This window comes from Barbatula barbatula (genome assembly GCF_947034865.1).
Source record: "Barbatula barbatula genome assembly, chromosome: 2".
NCBI classification, from domain to species: Eukaryota; Metazoa; Chordata; class Actinopteri; order Cypriniformes; family Nemacheilidae; genus Barbatula; species Barbatula barbatula.
In genome coordinates, this window is record NC_136767.1 from 22438650 (window position 1) to 22465303 (window position 26654).

General features: G+C 38.8%; 4 protein-coding genes across 6 annotated transcripts; all 4 read left to right on the forward strand.

The window, feature by feature from the left end:
* Positions 1 to 2592, forward strand: plscr3a (phospholipid scramblase 3a). The gene is made up of 7 exons (XM_079483971.1): positions 1 to 76; positions 492 to 569; positions 721 to 763; positions 852 to 1072; positions 1244 to 1405; positions 1597 to 1755; positions 1865 to 2592. Exons 2-7 carry the CDS (start codon positions 510 to 512, stop codon positions 1922 to 1924), a joined length of 705 nt encoding a protein of 234 aa, XP_079340097.1. The 5' UTR covers positions 1 to 76; positions 492 to 509; the 3' UTR covers positions 1925 to 2592.
* A 1091-nt stretch (positions 2593 to 3683) lies between these two features.
* senp3a (SUMO specific peptidase 3a) lies at positions 3684 to 11304 on the forward strand. 2 transcript variants are annotated; one of them, XM_079483997.1, is made up of 11 exons: positions 3684 to 3930; positions 6786 to 7506; positions 8042 to 8200; positions 8286 to 8397; positions 8506 to 8653; positions 8960 to 9007; positions 9382 to 9459; positions 9826 to 9963; positions 10076 to 10159; positions 10364 to 10414; positions 10536 to 11304. In XM_079483997.1, the coding sequence occupies exons 2-11, from the start codon at positions 6828 to 6830 to the stop codon at positions 10644 to 10646; spliced, it is 1608 nt and encodes a 535-aa protein (XP_079340123.1). In that variant the 5' UTR covers positions 3684 to 3930; positions 6786 to 6827; the 3' UTR covers positions 10647 to 11304. The 2 variants fall into 2 exon arrangements, with proteins under 2 accessions (XP_079340123.1, XP_079340122.1); XM_079483996.1 differs by having other exon boundaries at positions 3727 to 3930; positions 10049 to 10159; positions 10536 to 11196.
* Positions 11305 to 11685: 381 nt separating this feature from the next.
* On the forward strand, positions 11686 to 18407 carry eif4a1b (eukaryotic translation initiation factor 4A1B). The gene is made up of 11 exons (XM_079451255.1): positions 11686 to 11829; positions 12429 to 12477; positions 12723 to 12855; positions 13047 to 13186; positions 13610 to 13778; positions 13858 to 13967; positions 15210 to 15353; positions 15499 to 15636; positions 16846 to 16935; positions 17184 to 17263; positions 17526 to 18407. The coding sequence occupies exons 1-11, from the start codon at positions 11807 to 11809 to the stop codon at positions 17668 to 17670; spliced, it is 1221 nt and encodes a 406-aa protein (XP_079307381.1). The 5' UTR covers positions 11686 to 11806; the 3' UTR covers positions 17671 to 18407.
* Positions 18408 to 22159: 3752 nt separating this feature from the next.
* Positions 22160 to 24757, forward strand: sox19a (SRY-box transcription factor 19a). Of its 2 annotated transcripts, XM_079451119.1 has the most exons (3): positions 22160 to 22422; positions 22500 to 23157; positions 23321 to 24622. In XM_079451119.1, the coding sequence occupies exons 2-3, from the start codon at positions 22502 to 22504 to the stop codon at positions 23565 to 23567; spliced, it is 903 nt and encodes a 300-aa protein (XP_079307245.1). In that variant the 5' UTR covers positions 22160 to 22422; positions 22500 to 22501; the 3' UTR covers positions 23568 to 24622. The 2 variants fall into 2 exon arrangements, with proteins under 2 accessions (XP_079307245.1, XP_079307244.1); XM_079451118.1 differs by having other exon boundaries at positions 22178 to 23157; positions 23321 to 24757.
* Positions 24758 to 26654: the final 1897 nt, after the last annotated feature.

Consider the following 26654-nt stretch of genomic DNA (forward strand, 5'->3'; position numbering starts at 1 on the left):
ATTCACATGATTTAGTGAAGGTGTGTATGGAGCTATAAAGCTGTGTTTGACATCCTTCTGTTCAGCTTAGTGAGAGGTAAGTGCATTTAGAATATGAAATTGTTGAGGTTAACTAATCACAAAGTGTATAATTTTTTAACCTAGGAGTTTTCATGTTGTTTTTCGTGTTTATGCAAATTTGAACAAAGAAATGAAAAACCACAGTATAGTGCATGTTGTCATTCAAATATGTTGTAGGAGGTGGATATGATCATTTTCATTTCGACAAAATCACATAAACTGAATTTACACTGTTATGTCGGTGTGGTATAGTGTTAAAGTATTTGAGACCGCAGTAAGGACTTTAATGAGCTCATGTGCCCAATGCTTTAAGATGTGATACTCCTACACATTGTTTGCTATTTCATTTTATGCCTTTTGTAAATCAGCACTGAATGTTTGTATAAAATTCTGTGTACTTGGTTGACATACATTTCTTTTGTTACCCTAAGTGATTAACCGAGTTTACCATGTCCGAGCCTTATTATAACCCTGGGGCGGGACCTCCTGGTTTGGAATACCTAACACAGGTGAGTACACCAACTATTAAAAAGTAATATTAGACACAAAGAAAAATGTTTTCGACTAAAAATATTTAGTTTAAGTGTAGGGGTACATCAAATTGTTATCAGATGATTGAAAATTGCATTATTCAGTGGCATCTTCTCTTCTCTTTTACAGATTGACCAGATATTAGTGCACCAAAAGATTGAGCTCCTTGAGGGTAAAGTTTATAGCATTTTCTGTAAAACTTCTTGTTAAGAATATTTAGTTATAATGCATTTCACATCTCTTTCTCTGCTCTTTTCCAGCCGTTATTGGCTTTGAGACTAATAACAAGTATGAGATTAAGAACAGCATGGGCCAACAGATCTACCATGCCAAAGAACTCAATGACTGCTGCACAAGGTGTTTCTGTGGTGCTCTGCGCAGCTTCGAACTGAAAATATCAGATAATATGGATCAAGAAGTGATTCACTTAGTCAGGCCCTTCCGCTGCACTTCCTGCTGTTTTCCCTGTTGTCTTCAAGAGGTAGTTATTGAACTGAACACACAAGAACATGTTCAACAAATGTGTAATATATGGCGTTCATTAATAATAAGTCTATTTACAAATCTCCTGGCTAATGGAAAAAATAATATTAATAATAAAGTCTGATGTAACCCCTGATATTCTTTCTGTCTGTATATGACCTGACTGAAGATGGAAGTCCAGGCTCCTCCAGGTAACACAATAGGCTACATCTCTCAAGACTGGCACATGTTTAAGCCTAAATTCTCTATCTACGACATGTCCAAAACCAAAGTGTTGTCGATCGAGGGACCTCTGTGTGCCATCAGCTGCTGTGGTGATGTGGATTTTGAAGTATGTATACTGTATATGCATATGTTTGTAACACTTTTTCAAACTAAAACATTTTTTATTTATTTTTTATTTTATTATTTATCTGAAACTGTATTTATAGAAATAAATTCACATCGATGTAAGTAAGCCATAAATGTGTCGATTTCCATGAAAAAGTGTTTGACCAAAGGTTATGTGTACCTCTGATGCAGATTCACGGTAAGGATGGGCATCCTATAGGGCGGATCAGTAAACAGTGGAGTGGTATAATAAAAGAGGGACTGACTGATGCAGATAATTTCGGCATTAACTTTCCCATGGACCTGGATGTGAGGATGAAAGCAGTCCTGATGGGAGCATGTTTCCTTATAGTGAGTTAAAAATAAATGCATCAATTCATCCAGTAATTCAACTATTTACTTATTCCTTTCCTTGTATGTCTAAATGAATGATATTTCGCTGTTCTATTTTGTCTTGCAGGATTACATGTTTTTCGAGAGTACCGGTGATTCTAAACAACGATGCAGTGTGTTTGGCTGATAGATTATGTGAGAGAGTACACCATTTTTTGATTTCCCAAAAACTCTACAGGATCTTCACTGGTTCTTATAAATATATGTCATTTAAATCTATTAAATATTTATAGAATCTGTCTGGTAAGGTTGCTGCTTGAATGTATTTGCATTTTTATAAAAAAGTCGTAACCCTGAGTGGCTAGGCATTTGTGAAAACCAGGCTTAAAGGTATCAAGGTTATTTTATTACAGAACATTCTTTACATTATGTAGGATGTTTTTTTACAATTTTTTACTGTCAAACTGTTTAGTCTTTCTATTGAGGTAAACATAAATAAAGCACTTCTAGAATCTTCTTGCTCTTAGAAAATGCACAGAGAATTTGAGTTTAGTTGTATAAATAAGTTAAACTGATCTCACATCCAGCAGTCTATATGATGATAGAAACTTTAAAAAAATTGTGTTAATTGTGTAAAGTCATTGGAAGATGTTTTATCATGAACTGCTTCATTCCTAACATTTACAAAAAGTATCAATTTATCAATAAAAGTTACATTATTGTACCTCAACAAGGTGATAAACAGTTAAACCAAGTATTGCAACCAAATCCTGCATTAGAGTGCTGGATTTTTACCCACTGATACATTAAAGGGATAGTTCAACCAAAAATAAAATTTCTCTCATCACTTACTCACCTTCGAGTTGTTCCAAATCTGTATAAATGTCTTTGTTCTGATGAACACAGAGAAAGATATTTGGAAGACTGCTTATAACCAAGAAGATCTTGCCCCCCATTGACTCCCGTAGTAGGAAAAATACTTAATCGTTTTTGTTTTGTTCTGTTGAACACAAAAGAAGACATTATGAAGAATGTATGACAGCAAACAGTTCTGGGGCACTTTGACTACCATTGTACTTTTTCCTATTGGGTGAAGCTTCTCTTTCAAAAGACTTATAAACCAGATAGTCCACAATTATAATAGAAATTAAGTTCAAATCAAGCTTTTGATCGATGCCATACATATAACATGCATACATTTTTATATTATATATATATATATATATATATATATTGTTTAAGTTATGACTTTATATCAAGTATGGTTGTGTAAAGTATGTTTGTGATTTATAAATAAAGTTTGACTTTTATTAGAAACCTGATTTGAAGACTTACAAGACCTTTTCTTTAAAACTGCTCTTTCCTGAAATATCAAAGTGCTAAATAGTAGGCTATATATTGGGTGATTACTAAGTTGCCTTCGTTTTTTGCTGCATATTTGACTGCAACCAAACGTAGAAACCTCTCAAATTTGTTTAGCGAAGGGCAGTCACTTGGTATTTTATTGTTTTTAAATAAATCATTATTGCTTAGGCTGAAACGTTGAAGTAATTTGTCAAAACATGAAAATTGAAATGTCTTAATGTTGTTTTCATGTTGAACCGAAACATCAATGTGTTACTTTTCGACCCTTCGGCAACAATTTGTGAAGATCTATACGTTGTAGCTGACATCATGGCTCGGGGGTAAATGGTCAGGAGCAAAACACATTTTCATATAATTTGAATGTTTTGCATTTGGTATTGTATGTTTTTACAGAGCTGATACACAAAATACAGTTTGTCAAAGAGAGCATAATAACGTTAGTATTTTCACATTTTCAGTTCTCACAATTATTGAAGAATGTTTTCACATTTACACGCAGTACCATGTGAGTGTAACGCACATCAATTGCCTTAAAGTTCCGCGAGACAAATTCAAAAGCACTCGTTTTCAAGTGATCTCGCGATATTGTGGGAGTCCTCATGAAGTCGAACGATTATCCCTCCCCCCGCGAACACGTCTTCAACGTCATAGAGACGCGGCGGAAGAAGAGTGTTTTCGCTCTAAAGAAGCGCCAGCTCTCATTGAATGAGCCAAGATTAAAATAAACCTTTATTTAGCATTTATTTCCCTTCCTCGCGGTGCTCATTTATCCGCTTGCTGCGTTGGTGGACAACGCTTACGCTTTTGGCTCGAGGATACGGTTAAACGGTAAGTAAACGGGGGTACCGACAGCCCACATTTTCTTCTCCGTGTTATAGGAGGCCGAGTAGTGTTTATGTGTGGTCGCTTCTGGATTTGCTAGTTCGATTGCGGTTTGTCATCGATGCGAGGGCTTCTCTGCTCGTTGCACACAATCCTCAAACTAAAATCTTAACCAAACACTGAAGGCTGTATTATAACGGCTGCAATGCATCCCCAACGGCACTGCAATGGAGAAGTAACACTGGAAATAAAAGAACAAAGCGCATCGCGGGCATACGTTTATCTATGGAGGCTGTGCTGTTTTTTACAGTTAACTTACGTGGATGAAATTGTAGTCAAACGTAAAAGCGTCTTTTCCTGCATGCAGTATCATTCAGATGGTCCTTTAACCCATAGTTAATACCACTCTTTAATAGAAAATGTATGTTTGATGAATGCATGCTTTTTATTGTTTTTCTGTTAATGTCCCTTAAAATGAGAACGCCCCTTATGTTAATTTACGCTTACATTACATTTCTTTTAGTTCACCTAAAAATGAAAATTTCTGTCATAATTTACTCACCATCGTGTCATTTAAACCTGTATGCCGTTATTTCTTTCGCAGAACAACAGAAAGGATATGTTGAAAACCGAACAACGGTGGTACCCATTTACTTGCATTGGTTTTGTGTCCATACAAAAGAAGTGAATGTGTAACACCGTTGAACCAACATTCTTCAAACTATTTATTCGTGTTGTGCAGAAAAAAGGCAAACAGGTTTGAAATGACAATAGTGTACGTAAATGATGACAGCATTCTCTATTTTGGGTCAACTATCCTTTTAAGTACAATTTTACATTAATAATTTTTAAATAAAACTTCTTGATAAATAACAATTCCCACTAATAGAGGGTCTACACCTGCCATATTCTTTTCATCTCTTTGTGAAACTGCTTACTACCTGATAAATGTTTCTAAAAAAAAGGCATTGTCAGATCCTTGTCCTCCCTCTCCTCTAGTGCTAACACTCCCACCCCGCAAAGATACGTTTTATCAAAGGTTTCCCAGAGAAGTCATTGTTCAGCATTCACATTTTTAGATTTATAACTACAACCCGAATTCCGAAAAAGTTGGGACGTTTTTTAAATTAGAATAAAATGAAAACTTAAGGAATTTCAAATCACATGAGCCAATATTGTATTCACAATAGAACATAGATAACATAGCATATGTTTAAAGAAAGCGATTTTACACTTTTATCCACTAAATTAGCGCATTTAAAATTGAATATCTGCTACAGGCCTTAAAAAAGTTGGGAAAGGGGCAACAAATGGCTAAAAAAAGCAAGCAGTTTTGAAAAGATTCAGCTGGGAGAACATCTAGTGACTACGTTAATTATTATCAGTTCTGTAACATGATTAGCTATAAAAGGGATGTCTTAGAGAAGCAGAGTCTCTCAGAAGTAAAGATGGGCAGAGGCTCTCCGATCTGTGATCTGTACGGATTGTTTTTAAAGTATTCCACAATGTTCCTCAACGTCAAATTGCAAACGCAAATCTCATCACAGATCACAGATTGGAGAGCCTCTGCCCATCTTTACTTCTGAGAGAGCTGTAGTGGACATAACATTTTAAATGAGCTAATTTAGTGGATAAAAGTGTAAAATTTCTGCTATGTTATCTATGTTCTATTGTGAATTGTGGAACACTTTGCAATTAGATGTTGAGGAACATCGTTTTTAAAGGCTTTGCAAATCTCATCATCAAAAGAGTCAGAGAAACTGGAGAAATCTCTGTGCGTAAGGGACAAGGCTGGAGGCCGTTATTGGATGCCCGTGGTCTTCGGGCCCTCAGACGACACAACATCACTAATCTGCATTATTGTCTCAATGAAATTACTAACTGGGCCAAGGCTCATTTAAAATTGACTATTTCAAAGTGGAATAGTGTTCTATGGTCAGACGAGTTCAAATTTGACATTCTTGTTGGAAATCACGGACGCCATGTGCTCTGGGCTAAAGAGGAGGGAGACCTTCCAGCGTATTATCAGCGTTCAGTTCAAAAGCCTGCATCTCTGATGGTATGGGGGTGCATAAGTGCATACGGTATGGGCAGCTTGCATGTTTTGGAAGGCTCTGTGAATGCTGAATGGTATAAAAAGGTTTTACAGCAACATATGATTCCCTCCAAACAACGTCTATTTCAGGGAAGGTCTTGTATATTGTTCAGCAGGACAATGCAAAACCACATACTGCTGCTATTACAACAGCATGGCTTCGTCGTAGAAAAGTCCGGGTACTGAATTGCCCTGCCTGTAGTCTAGATCTTTCACCTATAGAGAACATTTGGCGCGTTATTAAACGAAAAATACGTCAACGACGACCACAAACTCTCCAGCAGCTGGATATATATAAGGCAAGAATGGGACCAAATTCCAACACAAACTCCAGCAACTCATTGCCTCAATGGCCAGACATCTTCAAACTGTTTTTAAAAGAAAAGGAGATGCTACACCATGGTAAACATGCCCCCGTCCCAACTTTTTTGAGACCTGTAGCAGGCATTACATTTTAAATGAGCTAATTTAGTGGATAAGTGTAACATTTCTCAATTTAAACATTTGCTATGTTATCTATGTTCTATTGTGAATAAAATACTGGCTCATGTGATTTCCTTTAGTTTTCAATTTATTAAAACCTTTTCTGGAATTTGGGTTGCACTTCATTTTAATACAATTGCAATAAAGTTACAGTTTGTCCTAAAATTAAACTCATTCCTTCAATGTGCTTTTTAACCTTTTCTGCTGTGTAAATTTTTTTGCATTTTGCCCTTGTGTTTTTTTCTCCACTCTGTCTCTGACACTTGTTTACTTTGTCCATTAGCAAGGAGGCAGGCTGGCGCAGGTTGTAGGGTGCTCTTGGATCATGAGAGACAGTGGCAGCAGCCTGGCTCAAACACACTGGTCCAATGAGCTGACGCTGACCGCGGGGCAAGAAGGCACGGGGAGTGGGGGTGCCATCGGAGGCGGCCACCTAATGAATCCAGCCATGGCCCAACATGCCCACATCCCTGCCCACTTCAAACTGGGGCATCGAGAGGAAGATGTCAGCATGTGGGGGGCAGACTATACTGTCCCTGAGGAGGAGGAGGAGGTGGAGGAAGAAGAGGAAGAAAACGTGGAGATGGAGAGTGAGGAAGATCTGGTGGAAAAGAAAGCCGAGGGTGATTTTCTGTGGAGTGATAAAGGCACAGAGGACTGGGCCTTGCCAGAAACTTCACAGCCTGTGGAAATAGATGTTAATATTACAGATGACTTTACGCACTGCTTGGCACAGACTGGGCCCAGTACGCTCAAAGATAAAAGGCTAGCCCGCTTGAGGTATCGGAGGGGCCTGAGGTACCCGAGCACTCGGCACCGCCTGGCCCAGCAGTGGAGAACTTGGCGCCAACGGGCCAAATGGGCAGGAACCATGGGATACAGGAGGGTACGCAGATGTCAGAGACGCCGCCACTTTGACCATCGGCTTTATCAGAGACCGTCTGGAAATACTTTGTTAAATGGAGACCGTGAAGGACTTTTGGGGACAGCAGAAGAGACCGAGGGTAAGTGTTATAATTCGTCATATGGCTAATATTTTTATTTATTACAATTAAGTGTCAGTCTGGTATGTTTCTATTGCCTGGCTTATGATTCTTCACCAGACTGAGTCATGGAATAGAAGTTATTCTAAAAATGTGTATAAAATGTCAAATGTTTTACATTTGGCAACTAAAGTGTTTTTGCCAAGTAGACAACAGAAATATGTTGTCTCAATACTAAAATGATGACTCTAATACAATGTCACAAAGTATTTACAATATTTAAAATATCTCAAACTTCATTCCTTTTAAATACTCCATTTATTCATTCCATACTCCATTTATACTTGTATGAATGTTTGTTTCTTACAATCACCAGTTGCTTGATTGTTTTTTACATGATAACATGTGGAGGTGCATAATATCATCGCTGTCGGACTGAAACTTTATATCTTAATTGCGCATAATTTTTTATTTAACATTATTGTTGGTCAGTCACACTTAATGTTTGTCTGTGGGTCGACAAATGTTATCACTAATGACCCATTTGATTTCTTAGATTCCTTTACAAATGGGGTTTCGAAAGGAAAGGATAGTAGCCATGGTGCAAACATGAGCGACAGGGAGGAATGGACCTCACCTACCAACATTCAGTCTCAACGGGAAAAGTCTTCTCCACAGAATCAGCTTAACAGCGAACACATCTCCTGTGTACAAGGTACAATATTATTTTGTACATTATGATCTTGTCATGTAGTATTGTCTGAAGGATGTCACCTTCTTCTCTCACTCCTCTTTCTCAGGCATTCTCGACGAGTTTCTTCAGCAGTATGGCAGTTTGATTCCCATCCATGTGGATGAGGTGGTGCAGAAGCTTCAGGAAATCTTCAGCGAAAGCTTCTCGAGTCCTCACAGGTCAGAGGTCACCCAAATCAGTGACAAAGGCTTTTGATGTTTTGGTAAATTACTTTACTGCTCAGGAAACTCAAGTACAAAACCGAACCGATCAATGCTTATTTACAGGAAAGTAATGGTGCAACATTTAATGCAGTCCTTCCAGCGCATGTCTGGAAGCGCAGTGATGCGGGGGTTCCGTGTCAATTACAAACGTCATGTCCTTACCATGGATGACCTGAGCACGCTATATGGCCAGAACTGGCTCAATGATCAGGTGGGTCGATTGGTCAAAAACATGCGTGCTTCTGTTTTCAGATGATTCTGATTTTCTTCATGATCTCGCAAAAATGTAATTGCCTAACAAGTCTTGCAAAATCCGTAATCATTTATAAATGGCTTTATGGTGTTGCTCCTGTATTCTTTAGCAATATGATCAGAAATCATCCAACTTGCTGTTGGAACCTATTATAACATACCAAAAAACAGCTTTGTTTCTGCCTTTGTAGATGATGAATGGGGGCAATTGTACTGGGATTCTCCTGAGTAAGCATTCTCTAATGTCTGTAACTGTGTTACGCAGGTCATGAACATGTATGGGGATTTGGTCATGGATGCTGCCCCTGAAAAGGTATGCAAACACAAATGTGTTTACACATAATGGTTCAAAAAGGCATAGTTCACAAAAATAAATATTTTTTCTTAATTTATTTTTTATCCTGGTCCACATCATTTATTTTATTTATGTCCTTCAAAGCCTGTATATGAATCTTCTGTGGAACAAAAAATATATATTTTGAGTAATGTCCCAGTGGCACTATTCTGAAGAAAGTCAAACATGGGTGTAATGACATTGTAAGTAAATGATGACAGGTTTTTTTGTAAATATCCCTTTGACTGAATGTAGAATAAAAAAAATTTCAGGTGAGGTCTTCAGAAGGGGCTTTCTGAAGAGGCTACTTGATGCTCTTGTGGTCTTACAATTTCTAATTTTTTAACTCGCAGGTCCACTTTTTCAACAGCTTCTTTTATGACAAGCTTCGGACGAAAGGTTATGAAGGGGTGAAGCGGTGGACGAAAAACGTCAGTATTGGGGGAGTGGTGGTGTTCGGTCTCTTATGTAGCTCTTGTTCATATTTTGTTAATAAAAATGCATTTTATAAATAGACGTCCTGTTTTAGTCTAACATATTAAGCTATTTTATATTCCTTGTGCAGAACAATTTAAAATGCACTAATGCAAAAAATATACACTTTTTGTAACCTTAAATCTTGATTTAGAATGAATAAATTATCCATAATCACATTTACTATGAATGTAAATGCAAATGTGCCCGCATGATGTTGTACCTTTTTTTATTTTATTGACTCTTTTCTATTGCATACCAGAGACAAATACGGCTATAATTATGTACTGCTTGAGGACTTCAATGTTACGTCTCTTCCACAGGTTGATATTTTTCAGAAGAAGTTCTTGTTGATCCCCATTCATCTAGAGGTGCACTGGTCATTAGTGTGTGTTAATGTACCTCAGCGTACCGTCACTTACTTTGACTCCCAGAGGACCCTCAACCGCCATTGTCCCAAAGTAGGTGAAGAAACAGTTGTGTGTTTTTTGTGTATGGCCCACAACAGTGTTAATGGCTGTGTTCCTTGTGCTTGGGTTGAGTCAGAACTCGACTATTTGTATTTCTCTACAGCACATTGCCAAATACCTGCAAGCAGAAGCAATCAAGAGAGAACAGAAGGAATTTTACACAGGGTGGAAAGGCTTTTTCAAAATGGTAGGGTGAAATGTGAATTTTAAGTGTGTGTGTGTTTCATGTACTGGTTTGGCAATACTTGCAAGAACCAAATGACTTGGTACGAAAACTATTGCGACTGTAGCTTGTAAAGATTTGTGTGTATGTGGAAGGTAAAGAGGGTTTAGCAAAAGTTGAAAAACCATTAACAATTTTCGTTTGTGATGTTTACTTTTCCTTCTCTAGAATGTGGCAAGGCAGAACAATGATAGTGATTGTGGAGCTTTTGTCCTTCAGGTAAGCTTATTTTCACAATTGAGCACCTGCAAACTTGATTGTAGCCTAAGTAAATGCGCATCATCAATCCTCATTGGTTTGTTTTATTCATGTACACTCTTATGTTACTGTTATGTTGCAGTACTGTAAGTGCCTGGCCCTGGAGCAGCCATTCAGCTTTGGTCAGCAGGATATGCCTAAGTTGCGGAGACAAATGTACAAAGAACTATGTCACTGTAAACTGTCTCTGTGAGACTGTAGAAGAGAAAAATACGTCCCACACTTCTACATAAGCTCCATGTTCAGCGTTTAGATGGGAGGCAACATTTAACCCCCCTTTCTTTTTCCCACTGATTTTGTATTTTGACTTTGTGAATGCGAGTCTGCGACACTGCTGCCCAGTTATTGGTTGGTTCAGATCGAAACAAAAAAGGGGCTCTTCAAGATATTGGGGGGGGGGGGGTTAAATTCAGTGAACTTTTTCTTAGGTGCTGCCATTTTGTTGGCAAGTATTTTTTATTTTCATGTTCTTGATGTTCAGTGTATGCTACAAGGTTACATCATAGAGTAAAGAGAGGGATCTGGAGATTAATGATATGCGATATTCTTACATAGTCAATATGGACCACAACACTATATGAGGATTTTTGTTTGTTCAATATTGTCTGTTATGTATCTATGCGATTTAAACGAAAAACTATCGAGATGAAAAAAAGAGCAGCTGTAAATTAAACTGTTTTATATCTTTTGAGATGCATACGTTGTTGTAATATGTACTAATAAAACTGAGACGAAAACGGTTGAATACCCTCGTTTTTTATATTGATCGTAATGTAATTTGTTGATTTTGTAAATAGTACGAACTTTAAAATATCTTGCAATTACTATTTCGATAATGAAAATGTCATGTCAAAATAGTTACAAACTGGTTAATATACTGCAATAGGAAACCGCGTCCAACCATAACAAAGTTGCTCTACGTTGAAATAAACAACTGTACGTACTTAACATTTATACACCAAAATGGGAAAATACTGTTTGTAAATCCAACTGTGTTTCAAGATCATTTAGAGAATGTTTGACATATGGAGCCACCATACGTGAAACTCATGGAGGCCAAGACGACGTGACGTACGTCAAGGTAGACCGAGCCAATTGTATTTGGGGCTTTCATCATAGCCCAATCGAATTTACTATAGGGCGGGTCTACCGTTTGGGAGGCGGTCTTTTCGGCTCTATCTAACCCTAAAAAGGCGGGTACTATGTGGTAATTGACGTTGATTTTACCCAATGAGATTATGTAGAAGGGTTTGACGTTCTGACTGATGGTCGAATGCTGCAATCACAATTTAAGTAAGAAACCCGTGTTAAAATATATAAAACATTTTCGCGCTGTGCTCGCCCTTTGTGATAATGTCGGCAGATTATGAAGAGAGGTAGGGAAACCGAAATTTAACAATCCTATTTATTTAGCTATTTCAGGTCATATGCGTACAAGCTGTCACCCTCTAGTCGTTCAGATTCTAGCCGTTTTCGGAAATGTCGGAATATTTTGCGGTTGGTGGTCTTGGACTTGGTAAATGAGCTCCTAAAATACACTGGCGTTAGCATATGAGCTCTTTACAACAAGGCCTGCTTGGACGTATTAGCATTGCAACCTCTCTACCCGCCCCAAATTACGGTTCAGACAGAGAATACAATTATGATTCATATGGATATAATGCAAGTTACGACAAACCTCGTATATTTAAACCTTACACTTGATTTTTGAAAACACAGCAAATGTTATTTATGGCACATGGTTTTAAATACGATCGACGCGACTGTTGCAACCAGAAAATGCAAAAAGTAGCTAAATTAACGATTTCGCTTCGTCATGAAACCATAACAAAAACGACCATGCGTTTAGTATGTCGTAGTGCCTGGTTTTGTCTGTTTTAAGTAGTATATTTCCTAGTCTTGTTAATGGGTGAACAGAGCTGTCACATGCCATCATACATGTCAACAGTATGACTAATATGACATTTCTTTACAGACCGAGAGACAATGGCCCAGAGGGCATGGAGCCAGATGGAATCATTGAAGTGAGCTTATTTCTATTCATTCTCAATTAATATATTTGAACCCTGCGTGGATCCTTTGGCACAGGCCAGTTGGCACACTGTATGTTGTTTTGACTGTCTTGTCCTCACTGTGGGGGTCAGTTTTATTGAACAACTGCAAACCTGTTATCCTCTATGCATTGTCTTTGTAGAGTGTGATGTTATTATGAATATTAGTTCTTAATCAATATATAAAAATAAAACAATAAAAATTCCATTAACTACAGAGTAACTGGCATGAGATTGTGGACAGCTTTGATGACATGAACCTGCTTGAGACTCTTCTCAGAGGAATCTATGCCTACGGTTTTGAAAAGCCCTCTGCCATCCAGCAAAGGGCTATTCTCCCTTGTATCAAGGGTAAGATACTTTTTTCTTTGTATGTACAAGTCCACGTAAGCATACATTCTGTATGCAAAATGGTCGTTTTGGATAACTGCATCTGGAAACCCCAGTCTACGGTCATCTATCATTTTATGCTTTTAAGAACATCTTGTCCTATGAATCAATGATTATGATTTCATCCACTCTTGTTTGCTTCTCCACATCAGGATATGATGTCATTGCACAGGCCCAGTCGGGTACTGGCAAGACCGCCACCTTTGCCATCTCCATCCTGCAGCAAATTGATATAGAGCTGAAAGGGTCTCAGGCCCTGGTCCTGGCACCCACACGTGAACTGGCTCAGCAGGTCAGTGGCGTCTGCATTCGCTGTTTGGTTGACTTTCTACAGAACTATAGTGTCAGCAGTTCAGCTGGTCCCCAGATTTCTCATGTTGTGTTGGTTATCTGAAAATAAAAACAATATTTTATGTAGTACTTGCTAATCACATTTGTGGAGTTGAAAACGTTGTTTGTGTTATTTCCTAAAAGAAGTTTTATAGAAAGTAATGCGGTTCACAAATATTCATAGTTATTGTCTGTGTTACGTTACATTTGCAGTTAAGGTTCTAGCACACTTAATGGCCTTTATGAAGCATTTCCCCTTTAATATATACAGTTGCTATTCAAAGACTGAGCAAAGTCTTATTGCTCAAGTTCTGAGCTGATCTCTTGTTAATTTCTAATAGTATGAAATTCATCAAGAAATTATTATTATTTTCTGTCAATACAGATCCAGAAGGTGATCTTGGCTCTTGGAGACTACATGGGTGCGACATGCCACGCCTGTATCGGGGGCACAAACGTGCGCAACGAGGTCCAGAAACTGCAGGCGGAGGCACCGCATATTGTAGTGGGAACCCCAGGCCGTGTCTATGACATGCTTAACCGCAAGTTCCTTTGTGAGTACTGTTAGAGATGACTGTGTGTGGTGTTTGCTTTCACTGATGTTGTGATGGATTTTGCATTTCCTTCTTCTAGCATCCAAGTACATTAGAATGTTTGTCCTGGATGAAGCCGATGAGATGCTGAGTCGTGGATTTAAGGACCAGATCTATGAGATTTTCCAGAAACTCACTTCCAACATACAGGTTAGGATACAACAAAACAGAAGTTGTGGAAACTCGTTGAAAGTAAAAACAAGCTGTTTAATTTTACATTTAAGAGTGGTATTGTGTTGTAATAAAAAAAGTGCCTATTAAAGGGTTATTTCCAAGGCAAAACAAAATTTCCCCATGTTTTACTCACCCTCAAGGTAGTCTCAGCCTCAGACGTCACGCCCAAGGACTTTTGGCTAAACGTCTGATGCATAAGAAACACTTTTTTGGAAACACTTCAGCACGTTCGAAGTCGTCATCTGATCGGTTGAATTTCACAGGATTTCCGGTAGATGTGCATGTCGCGTTCTTTAACGGACCGCCGGGAAACAACACGAAGCCGTCGGATCTAAGAAGTAAGCTGTCGTGTTTACAACGGTTGCTATAAGAATTCATCACGATCGACCAAATGCTTAATTCTTAAAAGGATGCGAGGTTCACGGCATAAACTTTTAATCATTTAGTCTCAGTCACTTTCGTGAATTTACCGGTCTGCTACTGCGGGGACATTTCCACACCTCTAAACATAACGGAGCTCAAAACGAAACGTGATTGGTTGCTTTACCTGTCAATCATATGACTTATTGGGCGGGACTTGGCTAAAGAAAGCGGCGATAAGGGTCTGGCTACGCGAGACTACCCTCAAGGCATCCTGACTGAATATGACTTTCTTCTTGAAGTATTTAGTTTTGCCTCTGAAATATCCCTTTAAGAGACCCTATTTTGTTTAAAAGGTCTTTCAAAGAGACAGTTCACCCCAAAAAAAAATTCTGTGATGAATTATTGAACCTCAAGTTATTCCAAACCGCTATAAAAATGTGTTCTGTTGAACAAGGTAGCATCTGAGATTTCTGGGCCACCATTTACTACCATTAAATGGTTATCACAGGAGCCCCATAACTGTTTGTTTTCACAAAGTCTTCAAAATGTTTTATTTGATGTTTAACAGAACAAGAAAATTATACAATAATTATAATTAATGGGACCTTAATATAGGACTTTATAACACCTAGTCTGATTAAGCGAATCTACTAAGCTTTTGGCAGACAGCTCCTCCAATGTGCATTTACGATTTTATTGTTATCAGTCTTTGTTTCATGTAGATCAGACCCATTTTGTGTTGCTAGCATCACTAATAGTTAAGCTACAGGAACTAGAAGTAAAAATAATTTTGTTTATGAATTCACAATGTGAATTGACCTTAGACATAAAATAATTCTGTCATCTGCCCTTTAGGTGGTGCTGTTGTCAGCCACTATGCCCGCAGAGGTGCTGGACGTGACTACCAAGTTTATGCGTGAACCAGTGCGTATCCTTGTGAAGAAAGAGGAGCTCACCCTTGAGGGTATTCGCCAGTTCTACATCAACGTTGAGAAAGAGGTGACAATGGAACAATAAAACATTAAAAAGTGTAATATATATTCTTGAGCGATGGACTTTCACAGGACACAAGAATTTCACAGGATGGTTATTTTGACAGGGTATTAATGTGATGTTTCTAACCCTTCCTTGTTGTATGTGTTAGGAATGGAAGCTGGACACACTGTGTGATCTTTATGAGACTCTGACCATCACTCAGGCAGTGATTTTCATTAACACTCGCCGGAAAGTGGATTGGCTCACAGAGAAGATGCATGCCAGGGATTTCACTGTCTCAGCTCTGGTAAATATTGACACGGCCATTGTTCAGTTATTTTTTGTTTTATAATTTTTTACTTTTATCAAAAGCGACATACAATGCATTCACGGCATATATTTTATCAGTGTTTGTCTTCCCTGGGAATCAACCCCATTATGTTTTGTGCCGCTAACGCAACGCTCTAGCACTTGTGCTTATACAGTAAAGCTGACATTTTACTAGCCAGTATTCATTCTAGAGATGCACTGATTTCAATTTTCTTTGCCGTTTCCGATTTTATTTTAAGTGAAACATGGCGATTCCGATTTTTTCTTCAATGCATTTTTTCTGAAATTAATAAAATGTCTTTATCTTTGGTCTGTAGTTTTAAAATAAGTGGGTTATTTCATTTTAGCTGCAACTTCAATAAAAAGTAAAAAATCGTATAAATTATTTCTACTCTAAAGATTAAAATGTATCATCACATTTTTTGTGTAAGTAAAGAACTGAATCCGATATTCACATATATTGGTTGATTTATTAATTTGATATATTTTGAATTTTGAAGTCACGAAATTACCTGTTGAACTTTGCTGTGTTAAAGGGACAGTTCACCCAAAAATTAAAATTTACTTCATTTACTCACCCTCAAGTTGTTCCACATCTGTTCAAATGTATTTGTTCTAATGAACACAGGGAAAGATATTTGGAAGTGGAAGTGGAAGTGAAACTGTTTGGCTCATAACCAATCAGTTCTTGGCCACCACCGAAAAATTACAATGGTAGTCAAAAGTGCCCCAGCACGTTTCGCTTTCCTACATTCTTCCAAATATCTTCTTTGTTCAACAGAACAAAGACATTTTTGTTGTACTAACTGTTTTGTAACCTGCAGATGCAGGTGCTGATCTTAAGATCTTTCTTTTTGTTAGCAATTAGGTAAGATGTTTTCTAGGTTTTGACTTTGTCCGGCGTTCATAATAGATTTTTGCATTTTACTGTTTAATTACTACAAAGGTATGTGAGTGAACTGTCCTAATGATTACGACTTTAATGTTCAATGTTTTACCAGCCCATTTAATTTATTGAGAAGAAAAGATTTAAGTGTGAATAATTTGTTGGCCAGGCATCATTTCGATTCTAATCTGCATTTGTCTCATAGTATAGATGATGCATCTATGTGAGTGCAAGAAATACATAAGAGTTTGGTGTTTGCGGCACTTGGGTTTGTTTAACCTTAGTGTGTTTCCTTTTAAGCATGGAGACATGGACCAGAAGGATCGTGACTTGATCATGAGGGAATTCCGCTCTGGTTCCAGTCGGGTTCTTATTACCACAGATCTGCTGGTGAGCATATAGACTGCTTTATGTCACTAGTCCTCTCTGAACAGTATCTGATAGAGATATGTTCATTCTGGCTGGGTCATTTTGTCCTTTCCCTTAGCTTTTATAAGCCACACATAAAACACATGTTAAATGCTACCGTTAGCAATGTCAGTGATAGTATGTGAAACTCAGTGTTGAAATAAAGAACATGTAAAACGTAAGAGAGAACACCTGTGAATGACTGTTTTTGTTCATTATCTCATTCATAGGCCAGGGGTATTGATGTCCAGCAGGTGTCACTGGTGATCAACTATGACCTCCCAACCAATCGAGAGAATTACATTCACAGGTCGGTTTGTCACATGACTTTCCACATCACTCTAACCTTGAGCCTGTTTACACCCGCAGAGCCGGTTTCCAAACAGCAATCTCAGGAGAAGGTAGATAGAGTAGAGGTTAAAGGCTCAAAGAGTTTAGGATTAGCTGAAGGGCTTGGGTTAGAAGTGCGTCAACTCCACCTTAACTGCCATCCTTAGATCCTCTGCATATATGCACACCTACCTGGCTATTGTCAGTTTTATTATTATACACATATTCTGTGATATTCTCAGGATTGGAAGAGGAGGCCGTTTTGGCAGGAAGGGAGTGGCTATTAACATGGTGACAGAAGATGACAAGCGCACTCTGCGGGACATCGAGACCTTCTACAACACCACCGTAGAAGAGATGCCCATGAATGTGGCTGACCTGATCTAGAAGTTTTTTTGACCCCCCTCACTCCAAACCCCCACAACCCCATTTGCTCTCTATATTGCAGTTTATGGACTTCTAAAATAAGTAGAGGATCGTTCATTTCTTCTATCTTTGCTCCACAATCACAATTGAGTCACTTCATCCTCCCCAATATGTAATTATAATATACTATAAATAGTGTGACGTACAAGCTCGGCCACCTCTCGCAGAGATGAGCAGTAAGTTCTTTCATTCTGCTCTCGATTAGTCATTGTTTTAAATGGGAATCATAGGGTGTTTTGGATGAGTAATTGACTACAATTACATTTTCAGCATTTCATGCCTCTGTACATGCATTGATGTTTCTAGAAAACACCTTGTGTTGGCGGTTTACTTTGGACACACAGTGTGCTAGCTTTTAAATTGACCATTTAAGAAAAAGTGTTTTCTTCCAAATCCAGCAACTCTATATTCATTGTACGTGCTGTACAATTTGCTGTGAAACTATGGGCCAGAGCTATTTAATCACCCTCGACTGGCATATAAGTTTGAGGACCTACTGTATTTCAATACATGGTAGTCTTCGCTCGGTTGGATCTTGACTGAACTCTTGAGTGGTACAAAAATGTGTGATGGAGAAAAAATATTTCATTTAGCAACATTGAGGTATTTCACTTTTTTCTACATTAAGTTATTTTTGTATTTGGTTTGTGTTGTGTTGGGGATGGGGGAGTTCAATAAAGCTGCAGCATAACTCATAATAGAGTTTCCTGTCCTAATTATAACCACTGTTGCAAATTTACCACTTAAAGGGATAGTTCACCTTCAAAAATAAATTTCGGACATCATTTTTTTCATGCCCTTTCAAACTTGTATGAGTTTCTTTCTTCTGCGGAACACAAAAGAAGATATTTTGGTCACCAGTTTTCTGTTACCAACATTTTTCAAAATATTCGAAAAAAAATACAGGTTTTAAGTGACACACATCACAATTTTATATTTCCAATTTCAATGGTTCATAAAAGATTAGGTTAAAGACATTTATAAAAAAAACTACATGATTTCATGCATCACTTTACATTTGTATTGTGTGAACTTTCTTCTCAAGAAATCTGCAGTCTAATCATTTTACCTAAACAATAAATGTACAGAAAATGCTTCACTTAGGTTGTGTTATCTCTCTTGGGATAAAAGGTCTTTATATGTGAGAAATTTGTAATGCCAGGGTTCAACACTGGAGGGAGGCTCCATACAAACATATATACCGTTTAAACCTATAGTAGACAACAAAAAACAAATATAACCAAAAGTTTCTATCAAGATTTAAAAATGAAAAAAAAACAGCAAAAATGTTGTTTCTGACTTTAATGCATGCAATGTCATTTTAGACCAGTAGAAAATATTCAAGTTACAAAGACTTGCTACAGCAGGTTTAAAAAAAATATTTTGTTAAGAGATATATTGAGCAACATGTAAGCTACATTTAAAATCTAGTGTCATGAATGTGGCACATATAACACGGTTTGGCAATAATAAGTATGTCTACTTCATCCATGAACTTCACCAGTTTCAATCATTTTTATCCACATCATACATTTTTTTCATCCATATTTACAAGCACTTTACTATTCGCAGTGGCCCGTTACAGTTTTAACACTCATGATGTCTCACACAGCGTAGGTGGCCTCTCTGCTTTTCCTCGCACCCTGCCTCTCCTCCCCAACCCCCCTTCCGCGGCCATAGTGTTTGTGGGGCATGGTGATTTCGCAAGTGGGAGGCTCGTAAAGGCCTGGCCGGACTACCGGGCAGTGTGATGGATGGAGGGAAGGCCGCAGACTCCATTTACATGAGAACAGAAGCCGGGGAGCTTCTGAATAGAGGGGCTTTCAATCTGCTTGTCATTGAAAAAGCTTAAGAACTTTCTCCAGCGACTAACCAACCCCCTCCTCCTCGGCTTCTCTCCCTCTTACTTTCTTCTTTCTTCTCGACCCCCTTTTTCCCCCTCGCTGTCTCCCTTGCTTTTCTTCCTCCCCGGCTTCTGTCCATCTCTCTTTCTTTGCTCTCAACTAACCCCCCTCCTCACTTCATCCCTCCTCTCTCTTTTATCTCCAACCATCCAATCTGTCATTTTGGATCTCCGCTTCTCTCTCTCGCATGTATGATGTTTGGCTTTTTTCAGACTTTCTCTGGCTCTCTAGCGAGGCCCCCACTTAAATTTTGATTTGATTGTCGACACAACACCAGGAGACATCAATGTGTTTCCTCTCTTTATTCTCCGGCCCTTGCTTATAATGAGACTGATCCCATACATGAGAATGACTCATGCACAATAGCCCCGGCACACTCCATATTCAGCCTCCACATAAAGTAAGGTTAATTGTATAATAAGTGTGTGACAATGGCCCGCGACAATGGCCCGAGTCAATATTGACGCCGTACAGTGGGGTTGGTAATGATGGGCTCTGAGCCAGCAGAAAATGGGAGCTAACAACGTCTCGTGTGAGATTTTTGGCATTCTTCCGCTTGAGGTAATACCACTTGTTGCTAATCTATGCAATTGCGTAATAAGAAATGGGCCATATGTTTAACTCGTTCAACATGTCATTGTACCTGGTGTGACACACTAATCCCATAGGAGATTCAGGTTTTACAACATGAGACGTTACGCCTAACGACAAAAAATCGTCTTACAGTGACTCGAAGCATCTTTTGAAGCAGTTTTTTGCAGCTTTCTTATTAGAATGGTTTCAATCATTGAACAGTTTAAAAACTCTTAAGTAGTTATTCCACAACAATTTGTTCATCGTTAGATGTGAGAAAGTTTCTCTCGCTTTAAAATGTGTGACTTGTACACCGACAAATTTCATAAGTGGGCAGACTGCTGCAGTAATGCTGTTATAAGAACCCAAATGAAGTCATTCTTTTAAACAGCTCTATGAAGTCCTTATAGGAACATTCAACTGATGTGTTATTACAAGCTGAACTCAGAGGGGGGGAGGTCATTGTCACACTTGTTTCTGATGGTCAGTCGTAGTGGCTGTGTTTGGGGATACAGGAGCACAAAAGATGTGTGAAGTGATGCCTATAGAAACTAATGTGTATGACTTGACTGGGTGATAAGGAGTAACTACTCACACCTGCAGTCATTAGAGAGATGGCTCACTGGGGTGGAACAGATCTGAATTCAACAGCATCACACAGGACAGCTAAACAAAAAAAAGAGGGGAAACGTTTTTACCCACTACTCCAAAAAAACATCACTAAAGTTGGTTTAAAGTGCTCTTTATTGAAAGTCAATTTGCTGTAAGAAATGTTTTGTGAGATACACAGAACGGTGTGTTTTGCATGTTTCATGCAGGCCACAATATTTATATAGCATTACATAAAAAAGTGTAAGGTAATGTAGAAAAACAGTCCCACTATTCACACTGCTGTTACATGTGTTAGGTTGACTGTTGAATTTAAAGCGTGTCATCTTCACACTCGCCCAACAAACACCAACAAGGTTGAAACACTGATCCAACAAAACCCAACAACCAAATATGTTAGTGTTTGTAGGTACAGTGTGAACTAGCCTTAACAGTGTGTTAAAAACATAAAACTAACAGTATTTTATTTATCCCAAAAGTGTCCATTCTCAACATTAACAACATTACTGATGTTCCATTTATCATTAAGCAGACTTTTCTCTTCAAAGCAACTTACAAATGATACATTGATCTTCCTTTTAAAATAAGAAATGTTGTATCAAGATGTGGGAAAAGCAATGCTGTTGTTATAATATGATGCTGTTTAAGTAAGTTTTGCTTCCTTTAAGTGGTGAAAGTACCCTACTCTGTATTATTGGCCAACCAAATTGATTTCTAAATAATGCTCTACAACATACTGTAACTTTAGAGTAGAAACATTATTTACAAATGGCTGTAAAAAGGAAAAAATGGGTTAAACTTTAGAAACACAGTTGGTGTGCTGGGGCACACTTAACATTTGTGCAGGGGGCAAAATTAAGAGGCCTCTGGCAAAAAAAGTGAAAGTGACAAACATGCTCTTAAAGGACAAAATCAACATCACATAAGATGCCAGATTAATTATTTGATCTTATTTGTGAGGTGTTATAAATAATTGTTTTTGTTGAGGCATTGTTTTTCAGAATCATTTTAATTAAAGTATTACATTTATGAAGTGTCATTAATCGAAGTATTGGACAAATGGCTTTCAGTAGGTACATTCTGTTTCACTTTTTGTAATTATTATTATACTTTTTTGCTTCACAGTCATTGAGCCTGACAAACTGTGTAACGTGTCATTATAATGTCTTTTCATAAAACTTTACAAACATGTAATGCGTAATGTGTAAAATGACCAATGTAAATATAAAAAGTTATTTTGTAACCTCAGCGTAAAGAGTTGCAGGTGAAGACAGAAACTCTTCTTCTCCCCCTAACTGAATCCTCCTCCTGCTCATGGTCTCTCCACATTCACCGCACCCCTTCTTTAGTGATGCTAATGTGGAGAGAAAGAAAGCAGCTGTAGGCGGACAGTGATGAAATTCTATTATCACTCAAGCACTGAAAGAGTTCCGGGCAAGACGCAGAGTTTGATCTCGGACCTGTTTGCTTTTTAGGACAAACTCACGTCATTTCAGAACGCGTTGACTGCCGTTGGTCATCTACAAGTAGTTGTTCCTTACAGTTTTGGTCAGTTTTCTTTAGCTTTTTGGACGTATGTGTCCATAAAACAAGTGCGTCAACGTTTTAAATTTGGCGGTCACTGAAAGTAAGTGTGGATTTGATTTAAAGTCAGTTTGAAGTTGACTGTGATACTTTAGTATCACTTCCCGTCTTTTTGATCAGCTATGTACAGCATGCTGGAGCACGACATGAAGTCGTCCGTGCCGCAGACGCACCAGAGCGCGCAGGGAATGACCCAGCTTAGCGGTGGAGTTACGCACGGGGTGACTCACGGAGCCACCAAACCGGCTGTCAACAACCAACAACAGAGCGTCGATCCTATGGACAAAGTTAAGCGGCCTATGAACGCATTTATGGTCTGGTCTCGGGGTCAGAGGCGCAAGATGGCACAGGAGAACCCTAAAATGCACAACTCCGAAATCAGTAAGCGCCTGGGCGCGGAGTGGAAGCTGTTGACCGACGCCGAGAAACGGCCGTTTATTGACGAGGCCAAGCGACTTCGTGCACTGCACATGAAGGAGTACCCAGATTATAAATACAAGCCCCGTCGTAAAACGAAACCGGTTCTGAAGAAGGACAACCCGGCTGCCAAGTATCCTCTATCGGCCGGCAACTTGTTGGCGGCGGCCGCTGCGCAAGGATCGGGAGGCAGTCCGCGGATGGATAGCTACGGCTGGGGTCACACAGGTGGCTATGCTGGGATGCAGAGTGATGCCCTGAGTTACAGTCAGCAACTGCATCGCTATGATTTGTCTGCCCTGCAATATCCGTCTGCCATGGCCACGGCGCAAAATTACATGAATGGCGCAAACTCCTACAAGTAAGTTTATTATCTTTACGCACATTCGCACCCGCTCTGTGTACATCATTATACTTGCACTTTTACGTAGGAACCAAAACAACATGTGTACTATACAATATAGCCTTTATAGAAATGTTTTTATGTCATGTCATAATAAATCTTTCCAATGTTCTTTCTCCAGCCCCATGTCCTACAGCAGCACTCAACAACAGCCCAGCCCGGTTATGTCCATGGTGAAACCAGACCAAGTGTCCCACTCACCCACCGGAACCCACAACCACCAGCGGGGTCCTTTACAAGGCGACCTGAGGGACATGATTAGCATGTATATCCCGGGTGGAGACACCACAGACAGTGGATCACAGAGAGGTTACTCCAACATTCAACAGCATTACCTCAGTGGCACGGCACCTCTCACTCACATCTGATCAGGAAACTGTTGTTACGTTCCTGTATCGAGTCTGGAGGCTTGTTGTGGGCCACCAATGTGGGCTCACATGACTCGATGTGCTGTAGATGTATGAACATTAAAGGTCAGCTTGAATGGTAAAAAAGGATGAGGGTGTGTGGACACACGGTTGAAATGGAAGACCTGTGGCAGCTGGACTTGTTAAAGTGCCTGAACATTGTGTGAAATGTGTTTCACCCAAAGGACCATGTTTTTGATTTCTATATAGTGGTAGATAACGGTGGTCTTAACTGTGGCCTGGTGCACTGTTGTGGAATTGCTAGTTGAGTAAAAACATGGCAGATTTTCCTTTCGTTAATCGATTGGTCATTGGTTTTAGCCATGCACCTGACTGGTTGATTACTGGTTATTTGCATAGTTAAAACCTTACGCCAGCTAGTTAATATTTCATTGATTACCGAATTCAAAGGCATGACTGAAAACACTACATAGTGCAAGAGGGGAAGAAACCGAGCACACATTCCCTTGGTCGCTGCTTATCTTCATCATCTAAACGCCTCAGAACAAATCACCCACATTTTACTTTTAAGATTTCATACCATAAAACTCATTTGACTCATTGTGCTGCTCTGCATTTTTTAGTTAACACGAACATTTTAAATGCACAACGGTGTAGACATTTTTGTTTTTCTACGTTAGTATAGATATATTGTGCCCTGAGTTTCAACTGATTTTTCTTGCATTAAAAAATGAAAATGAAATAGAGATCCTGCTTAGAGGGATTGGACTGTATTTTCTATAAAAAAAGAACAATTAATTCTCAACTCTGTTGAGAAATAGAACACTGTAAATAGAAGTGTTGTGTAAAAAGGATGGAGTCAAATCGTTTTGAATGACGTTCATTAAAACCATGAGCTTGTTAAAACACTTTGTTTGACTAAGAATGTATTGTTGTGAAATGTTTTCTTTTTTACTTTAAAGCCCTTATAGTAAGGGTTAATAATCTTGTATGTGACTGGACAACCTTGTTAGAAAAAACAACAAAAATGTAATAAAGTATTTTATTATTTTTGTACACTTGTCTTTTTTTCTTTCTTACAGAATCTGAAAATGAAGCTACTTAAAACTTTTCATATGCTACTGAACTTTAGCATCATAACATTTTCATTTACTTTAATGTCATTGCTAAAAGTTTAAGTAAAACATTATAACAAATATTTTGGTTAATTATTCAACTACACAAGTTCCACTGGCATACATAAATATAGTACAGAACATGTATTTGTTAACATGAAAAACAAAGCCACTTAAACACTTTAGCAGCTATTTCCATCTAGATTAAAAAAGAAAGAAATTGCAAATAAAGTAAAGCTCAAGTTTGTGTAATGATAAGATGACAGGTGTAACTGCTGCGCCACAACCTACACACTTTCACGCATTCGATAATGTGATAAGTGTACGCGCCAGCAACACCACCCAACCCAAACACATCGACCTTTTATTGCGATATTACTAAAACGAGCGTTTCCCCTCGATATTTAATCAAACCCCACTGAAAATGTATTCTCTCCATACGGCAAATAAACCCTTGTCAGTTTAAATCCGACCAGCCTCTTTTAATTCATCGTTAATACGATAGCGGCTTACGCTCCCGATATTAACGCATTTAAGTCGATATACTCATTTTATAATGAGCTAAAACGTACCAAATTAAGCAAGTCAAGGGAACAATGCGCGTAGAGGACACTGGTTTGGGAGGGACGGGGTCTCGGCGAGTGCTGATGGGACATCTGACCTACGACACCTAACTTCTGGAAGAAAGTGGACATCGATTAAAACTGATAAAAGTTAGGAGGATCAAAACACAGAGGTCGGAAGAATATCCCTCCCTTTTCTCTATTTTTTTATACTTTGCCCGCTTTTTTCCAGGAGAGAAAGCGAGTGGCTGTCCGGGCCGTAATTGGCCGTTTCGGAGTCTCATTGTCCTGCGCTTTTGAGCACGCAGGTGCGCGCAGTAAAAGCGCGCAGTTCTCAGCGCCTCTTATGCTCGCCTTTGTTCTCCATTCTCTCGCTCTCCCACCGGGCAGAAAATTAGCGTTGCATTGAGTGCCTCGTCTCCCCTCTCTCAGCAGTCCCGAGCTTAACCCGCTCGCTGCTCCCCGCTATTCTCATGGTAATGGTGCAGTCAGGACCGGCTAATCGGGGGTGGAGGGGAGGGGAGCAATGGGGGAGATGGCGAGGAAGAGTTTTGAAAGGGGGATGGGAGCTATAAACAGGCATATGACCGCAAATATAGTCCTAGCTGGACCCATAAACTCGATTGCAGGAAGTCGTATTGAGGGAAATAAGACCTTAATGTCTACCGTTTGTGGGAGAGCACATTTAAACGCCATGGTATGAAACAAAAGAATAAAAGGAAATACAATAAAAATACAAAATATAAATAGCTGTATATTGGTAGTTAAAGTATTGCGTGATCTATAATGTGAAATCAACAGGTGGCAAGTGGGAATAGTCAATGATATGTGTGGCAACATCAAATGCAAGACAAACAATGAAATTTGCCAAGAATAATTTCTATTTGTTTTGATATTAACATCTTATTTTCCGAATTAATCAGTTGGCAAACTTCAAAATTAAGTGACTGTGGTGTGTGCGTGTATGCGTGTGTGTGTGTTTGTGTCCAACTGTTGGTGTGCATGTGTGGGGGTTCAGTTGAACGGGGAGCCAGATTTTCTAGTTGAAAGCATAAAATCTCCTAGCAACAAACAGAGGCTTCCACAGGTTGTTCCCAAAGCAACAGCAATCCCCCAAACTAACCCCAAAACCCCACACCCACCGGAGCGAGAGAGAACAAGAGACTACAATTTCAGTCGAAAAAACATTTACATGTTATAAAACTCACTTGAAGAATAAATTAAAAACGTTCCCAAACGGTGACAGTCTTGCTGGACAATTTAGAACACAAAAAAGTCTAAACTATTCATTCTTGCAATAAGGTTCAGACTTTGATACTTAGAATTAATCTTGATTTGCGGAAAAAACAGCACTTCCAAAAGAGTCACAAATGTACTTTTTTATACTATAAATATGTAGTCACACTTAG